Source organism: Sipha flava, unplaced genomic scaffold (genome assembly GCF_003268045.1).
Source record: "Sipha flava isolate LNK unplaced genomic scaffold, YSA_version1 114_pilon_pilon, whole genome shotgun sequence".
Lineage (NCBI taxonomy): Eukaryota > Metazoa > Arthropoda > Insecta > Hemiptera > Aphididae > Sipha > Sipha flava.
Window position 1 is genome coordinate 150,550 of NW_020271737.1, and position 8,560 is coordinate 159,109.

Here is an 8,560-nt window from a genome sequence, read left to right on the forward strand (position 1 = left end):
AATGTATTATGTGATTAAATTGTTCGAGAAGTAAATAGTAACTTAAGTTTTTCACTGTTAGCCAACGAAACTTCCGATATTGCTGGCATTGAACAACTTTCAATTAGTGTTCGTTATGTTAATAGTTCAAAAACTATAAGAGAAAAATTCATAGGATTTAGTGCACTATAAACATTAGATGCAATTGGTATAGCTACTTCTATTTTGACTTCTGTTGAAAAATACGGTTTGGATGTGAATAAACTTGTTGGCTAGGGTTTTGACGGGTGTTCAGTAATGGCTAGAAAGGAAAATGGAGTTCAGAAAGTAATTTGTCATAAATATTCTAAAGCAACATTTTTTACTGTGCTTCACATAGATTTAATCTGGTTGTAAATGATTTGAATACAGTGACAGAAATACAAAATACTGTAGGAGTAATTAAAGAGGTTATTCATTTTTTTCGTGAAAGTGTACTTCGTCGAAAATTGGTTACAAATATACCACTTTTTGATACTCGTTGGTCTGCGAAATATAAATCTAATCGCATTTTTCCTGAAAACTTTATTAATATTAAGTCAGTTTTAGACAAACTATCTCATAATATTGACTCAGATTTTAAAGTTAACACCACTACTCGCACAAAAGCACACCAACTATCATGGGCGACATCAACATCACAATTTATTATATCTTTAAATATTATATCCAAATACTCAGCTCAATTAGAACCAGTTACAAATAAACTGCAGGCAAAATTTATTGATTTATACTCGGTCCAAAATTATATTCAAAATTTATTAACTATATTTAATAATAATAGAGAACAATCGGATATCGTTTTTAATGATGTTTTTAATAATTCCGTATTTATGGCAGAAAAAATTGGCGTAGAAATTAAAATTCCACGTATTATATCCAAACAAAAAAATGGATCAAATTACAAAACCGATTCTATTGAACACTATTACAGACTTTCTATTTTCATTCCATACTTAGATTCACTAATATCATCTCTTTCACAACGATTTTCAAGTACAAATAATATAGCATTCTCAATAAGTCTACTGTATCCTATAAATATTAAAAAGTACACCATTAATGATTTCAAAGAAAAAATTATGCTGATTAGTGATTATTATGAAATTGAAAATATGATAGAAGAATCTACTATTTGGTATCAGTATTGGATTGATAAAAATTTAATTGACTCCCAGTGTGTTGAAATTTCGTTTGTTGATTTATTGGCTCATTGCGAATATTATCCTGCAATTTTTCAAATACTTAATATTTTTGTATCACTGCCTCCGACAACGTGCACAATAGAAAGATCGTTCAGTACATTAAAACGAGTAAAAACGTGGCTTTGCTCAACTACAGAAGAAGATCGTTTAAATGGATTGTGTATGATGAGCCTTCATCGTGAAAGAGTTAACGCAAACAAGGATACATTAATTCAGGATGTCATTAATATTTTTGGAATAAAATGAAGAAATTTGCAGTTCTTATATACTGATACCGAATAATATATTTAATTATATTATTTAATTTCTATTTTTTTATATACTTAATAAAATTATTATTTATTTATTTATTCGTATAGCAATTATTATTAATACACTATATATATATATATATATATATATATATATATACATATAAAAATATAACATGCATGTATACATTTATATGTGAAAAATAACATTAAATCTTTATTATCTTACATTCGATTTTTTTTTTTTTTTTCCCCCCCCCCCCCCTAAATTGTTACTTATGGGCGCCCATGTTTAATACTAGTATCTGGTATGAGAAAACATAAAGTTTGAATATTTTCAGTTATGTGTAATAATTTATGTTTAGATCATTGACATAACATGATGCTTGATCACTTTTTACACTAACTTGAAATCTTCATTGAAATAACTTTCTATTTTTTCTTAATTATAACTAAATTACATTACTTTTGAGTTTAAGATCATCAAATCTGTTTTTAAATTGAATTATTTAAAACAGTTTCAACATCACAAAGACTACTATTCATGCTTACAAGTTAATGATTGAAAAATTATTTAATGTTTGAAAAATCCATAAATGTATAATAATAATGTATATAATGTATAATATAATACACAAGTTTCCAGTATATATCTGTTCCATAGATTATAAGCTTTTATGGCAAATCGAAATATTCAATTTTTCGTGTAGTTCTGCGTATATTTTTCTATGGCACAGATTATTTTGCAATATAGTATATCCACTTAGTTGGAGGTGGTAAGGGGTACTGTAGCAAGCAATATAATATTTACAGCTCAAAAAAAGCATATTCAACATAGTTTTAAATAAACCTAAAACATATTCCATTATTAATTTTTATGAAAAATTCAAAATTTTTACTTTACAGCAACTATTTTACATATATTGAACTTAATTAAATTCAAACAAAAATATCAAATATATTTATACTTATTGTATCTTTCCAGACCACTTTCACGCTCAAAAATGAATATTAAAAACAAAACATTAATTTATAAACCGTTACTCAAACCATTATAGACGTACGGCATTCAATTATAGGGAACCGAAAAACTTTCCAATACCAAAAAAATGCAAGCTATCTGCCTAATCAAACTTTATCCCTATACTCTTTCTTTCCTTATCGTTTTAGGTTATTACAGTTGACAACGTTTCTCGACGAGTTGCGTACATATACGATGTAACATTACATATTATTCTATGGCCGTTCTATTCCATGATTCTCATAAAAATACGTAAGATTAATTCTAAGAGATTGAAGGAAGACTTTGAATAATGTTATTTTGCATTGTTTACGATGTTCTTTTTAACGTGTGCGTCTCGTCTGGAGTTGGTGAAGTAATGCTGAAATATAATTTACACCAAACATTGAAGTTATACATTGTCGTGCGTTCGCGTCAATTAGGCTCGGGTAGGTTCGGCAATGGCCTCAGACACGTAATGTTTTCGTCACGCGCTACCACGACTGTGGTGCAACTGCAACATTATAATACAATTGATAACCGTTTAAGAAGTAATTGCGAATCAGGTAATTCACGGATAGTGCGTACCAGTGGTGTAGACAATTTTTTTTCTGGGGGGGGGGGGGTTTAAGAGTCAATTCATAATATTTTAAGTATATCTTAATACGAGGTCCTATATAATGATATTACATTTAAAATGGTATTATTCTTATGTCTCGTATTTTTTGAAAATTGTTTTGTTACTTAATTTTTAATATATTTTTAGTATATACCTAATCATAGTAAAATGAAAATATAATTTTACTATAATATGTAAATATAGATAATAACTAAATATCATTAAAAAAAAAAAAATCTGGGGGGAAACCCTCTCCTGGTAACTAGGCCACCGGTGCGAACGTACACGTGTGCGTACTTGTTTGTCTGTGAATATAGTTCTAATGGACCGATGTTGTATCCGACGGTGGAGGTCGAGTCCATAGCACCACGGCGTACGGAAAGAACAATTTTTCGGGATCATGCGGAACGGGTGGGTGACGACAGCCGTGGATTTATGTTGGCCAATGAATATATTTCACACGGACCGGCTATTAATATAAGCCGAAGGAATCCGCAACAGCAGTACGCACATAATATTATCGTTGTATACACCAGGTACAGCTTCAAGGGGGGACCACTGAAGCCATGAACTCCCCCAGGCTATTAAAAAATTAAAATTTTTAATATATTTTTGTTCTGGTTAACTGTAAAATTCCGGTTCGGGGAAATCAATCCTTTTCACCCCTCTACTCGCCAGGCCTGCTTAGTAGTACTACCTAGGCTAAAACACGCAAACACATACACGCACACGTTTACTCTGATAACTTCTATCACTGTCGAACCGTAGGACGGTTATGACAGTTTCTATGATCAATTAGTAACGATATACTCGTATGGTATTCCAATTGAATAAGTGTTGGACGCTTTAATGGGAAATGTATTAATTATTTTCAGATTCAGGCATATCTTGTGATTTGTGTTTTGAAGAGTTAGATTTTATCATAATATTGACTTTTTATTGTTGTGCCAATTTCGTATTGTATTTTTATGACAGCAAATGTAAGTTTACTGGAATTTTTATTAAATAAAACATATTTTTGTGCAATTGTGTTAATATTACGAATTTAGATGATAGACTCTCATTCATCATAAATATATATTATTCATCTAGCATTTAAAATTTATTGAGACATTTACAAAAAAAAATGTATTATTTAATGAGACAGAAATTTAACAATGTACATGAAAACGTATATTGTATTATTGTTTAACTTTGACCAAATATTCAAAATGTATTTCGACTGCGATGAATTGCACTCATAGTGGATTTTTTGCAATCTCAATATAACACGTGATTTCAACTTATATCTCTGCAAATGTTTATTTTAATATTTTAAACTTTTGAATTTATCATCAATCAAGCCTATTTAAATAAATGTATAAATACCAATAGTGTAAATAGCTAAAACCCCTTTTTATTTTTTTATGAAACCGGGTCATGTTTACCTAATAATTTAAGTTATATCGGTGCAAAATATGAAAATAAAAAAGCAGTTATCTTATAACAGATTCCAACATTACCCTGTACTGTAGAGCCCATTATATTTCCAAATAAATAAACGAAAATAACAATAACGTGAGTCAGTGGCGTAACTGGGGAAAAAACTAGGGGGGCTATATAATATATTTATTATTACCAAAACCCTGACACCCCTTCCCCTCATCAATTAAAACATATTTTTATTGTATGTATTTTATACAGTATATCTAATTGTTTGATTTTACATAAGTCTTAACTCATTTTGTGGTTTAGATAAACATAAATTGTAGGTAGCAGGTACTAGGTACCAATATTGTTAAATAATATCCATAAGAGTTCATTAATAAAAGGTGCTGTTTGTACTGTTGGATTATCTGGAGGGGGGAAAATTATACCTTTATCTCTCAAAAAGTTGTCAGGGGGCACTTGCCCCCCTCCACAATCACGTCACTGACATGAGTGAATAGAAATTCCTAATATTATACAATAATTATTTAAATTTCTAATGTAAATATGTAATTTTTTATAAAAATCGTATACAGTTGAATTGTAATAATTAAACAAACATATCTATTTTAAGCAAAAAAAAAAAATTCCTATTATATAACATCAGAAATTTGGTCATAGATTGTAGAAGTACACTAAAAAATATTTCATTTTACATTTTGTATTTGATTTTTTTTTCGTGAAAATCTTTTGTCAGAAACAAATTAGTTTGAAAATGTATTTTTAGATTCCGTACGGAATGATGGAATCTATTGGTTTTACAATGATGTTTTTTTTTATTTTTTTTTTTTGTTTCTGTCATCACGGGCAGTGAAAATGCTACGATTTTCTTAAACAGCAACTTTTCTGAAAGGAAAGTGAATGTAGATGGTATTGTGGCAAGTCAAAAATTAAACTTTTTCAATACTTTTTAAAAGCATCGAAAAAACTATAAAAAAATTACGAAAAAACGTGAATTTTTACGCAAAACCACATTTTGGCTAACTACGTTTTTTTTTTTTTTAAATGCTCTAACTCAAAAACGAAAAAGCATATACTTGAAATTTTTACCAAATATTTAAATTAGCGTTTTCTACACAGGGTGATGTTTTCGAAGTATTTTGAAATTTTTTGACTTATTTATAGACAACTTAAATTTTCAATTTTTCTAAGTTTTTTTTTTAAATATCTATAAAAAAAATTTGGCTTTCCAAAAACTCTTGAAAATTTAATATAAGGTTCATTATAAGTTATATTTACTGCAACTAAAAAAAATTGGAAATCCTTTCACACAAATTTTTTTTATAAGCCCATAAAGTCCAAATTTGTATAAAATGTGTCAAATCAGAATAATTTGCAAATTATTTTGTAGATAAAAATTCATAAAATTTATTCTATTTATACTTAATGTTCAAAATTTTGACACTAGGTTATCCATAAGTTATTCATCAAAAAACTATAAAAAAATGTTTACCGGATTTTAAGAATAAAATTCTATGACCGTTTGAAATTTAAATTCTTACAAAATTGCATAAAATAACGGTTTATCCTCAAACGATTTTAAGTATTTATTATAATTCAAAAAGTATAAGTCACAGTTACTTGGAATTTTTTCCAGTTGTTAAGATTGGCATTTTCTTTAAACGTATTTTTTTCAAAATATTATATTATTTTTAATCAACTTTTTTAGGCATTTAAAATATTCGATTTTTCTTAATGAAATAAGAAGAGTCGTTTTGATTCATTTTTTGTTAATTAAATATAGTTATATAGGATATTTATATAGAAATTATATCCAAATAGAAAATTTTTGGAAGACTGTTTTCTATATATAAGATTATTATAATATAATAATAATAATAATAATAATAATACATAATAATATTATATATATATATATATATAACAAATCATCTCCGTTCAAAATCGTTATTCGTATACAATGATACCAGTGTTAGGCAAATTGTAATCTGATTATTGATTAATAACTACGATTAAGTTCTATAATCGTTAATCGCTATGAAAATTAATGTAATCGTTAATCACAATTAAAAATAATTTCAAATTATTATAGTAATAATTTAATCATCTTATTGATTACGATTACAAAATGTATTCATATGTGATCAGAATTAATCTTTATTATTTTTTCTATAATTATTGTATTTTATATCTAGTTTAAGAAAAAAAAAATTAATTACAAAATTACATAAATACAATCATGGGACTTTGTGTTGTATTTTTATATAAAAAAATAAATACCTTCTAACACGTGTCAGATAAGATAAAAGAAATACCCAATTAATGGACTATATATATATATAATAAATTCCTGGTTCTAGGACTTAAGTTGAAAGATTGGAAATTCATACTATTTAAAGTCTAAAGAAATATAATATAAATAAAATCAGTAATTACGATTAACGATTACAAATGCAATCGCCATTACTGATTACTTTAAAAAATGATTAAACGATTAATAACTAATGTAATTTAATAAATTAATCGTAATCGATTACGTTTAACACTGAATGATACCTATCATTGCATTCAAATTTAACAAATCCATTGTAATGACTTATCCTATAAACGAGGTGTACTCCACCCCCTACTGGACAGCAGAGCGAAGCCAATCCAGTTATTTTTTATGTTTTTTTCTTTTATTTTGATATCAGACTCTATTGATTTATATTTTTAAAATTCCAAGAATTTCAATACACTTCATGGCTCTGAACGTTGAATGATCTAAATTTAATTTTTTTCATAACTAATTTTATTGTTTTCCTCGGTTAAATAAAAATAATTTAATAATAATTTCAGTATAAATTCAAATGACTTAAACATTTGTCTATGTAAAATAATAAATAAATATGTTATGTCTACATTAAAGTGTTTATGTAATCAAATAAACTTACAACTTATAGAAAACAATATAAGACTTGTGATAAATTAAACAAGGATTCGATTTTAAGCTTTTAACTATTTCCTGGATAATATTGTTTATTAATTCATGTACAATAATTTTAACTTTTGCCATGCATATACCGTTCTTGAGAATATTAAATTCCTCTTAAAATAATAATTCCGTAACACACGACTGTCTAATACTTACATATTACAGATATTTATATATTTCTCCTGTTTAGCCTTCGTGTTAAAGCATGAGCGTGTTCAGACTTTGGTGGCCGAGGGGGCACAACAAATTTTTAAATAATGACACTAGACTTGACTTTCACTTGAAAGATGCACAGACCGAGTTGTTACTGGATTTAACATTGTTTAGACTATCTACTCCGACCAATATTTTTTTTTTATCAACAACTTTAACTGTGGTAGTTAAGACCTTAAGACCTTGATCACAACCATCATGCAAATACTCAAGAGACCTATTTTTTAAGGAAAGACACAATAATATAACATATAATAACAATAATTTTATTAATATTATTAATAACAAAATAGAAAAAAAAAACAGCTCAACGATCGGGCATTGGCCGACAGTTGGCGCACATGAAACCGGGACGCGGCACCGGCCGATAGGTCGGCGGGAGGACGTGCGGCGCCCACCCGTAGCCCAGCGAGTCGTCATAGCCGCAGTGTTGGTGGACGTCGGCGGACACGTGGCTGCCGGAACCGTCCACCGGGTACGGTGGCGGATATCCGCGTACCGTCGTCGCCGTCTGCGACCGTCCGCGGTGCGCGTCGCACGAAACGTGTATATCGTGACCGGGCGGCCACGGACACCGGCCGCGGACGTTAGACGGACAGAAAAAGGCCGATCCGAAATCCTCGTGACGAGCACCGTCAAACGGACGAATCTCGGTCGTGCCGGCGCTCACGTCCAACGGTGCCATCGTCTCGTCGTCGACTTCGGTATCGCTCCCGCTGCCGTTCAGGTACAACGGCGCCACCGTCTCGTCGCCGTCGACCTCGCTCCCGCTGCTGTCCGAGTCGCAAGATTCCGCCGTCACTTCACCGTACTCGTCCTCGCTCCCGCTGCTGTCCGAGTCGCAAGATTCCG

General features: G+C 29.7%; 1 protein-coding gene across 1 annotated transcript; it reads left to right on the plus strand.

Annotated features, from left to right (window-relative positions):
- Nucleotides 1-851: 851 nt before the first annotated feature.
- LOC112690613 (52 kDa repressor of the inhibitor of the protein kinase-like) lies at nucleotides 852-1,469 on the plus strand. Its single transcript, XM_025564663.1, has one exon. It carries the CDS (start codon nucleotides 852-854, stop codon nucleotides 1,467-1,469), a length of 618 nt encoding a protein of 205 aa, XP_025420448.1.
- The last annotated feature ends 7,091 nt before the right edge of the window (nucleotides 1,470-8,560 follow it).

Bases quoted from the DNA above. Each gene is read 5' to 3' on its own strand.
- LOC112690613 (XM_025564663.1), top strand. From the start codon at position 852: ATGGCAGAAAAAATTGGCGTAGAAATTAAAATTCCACGTATTATATCC.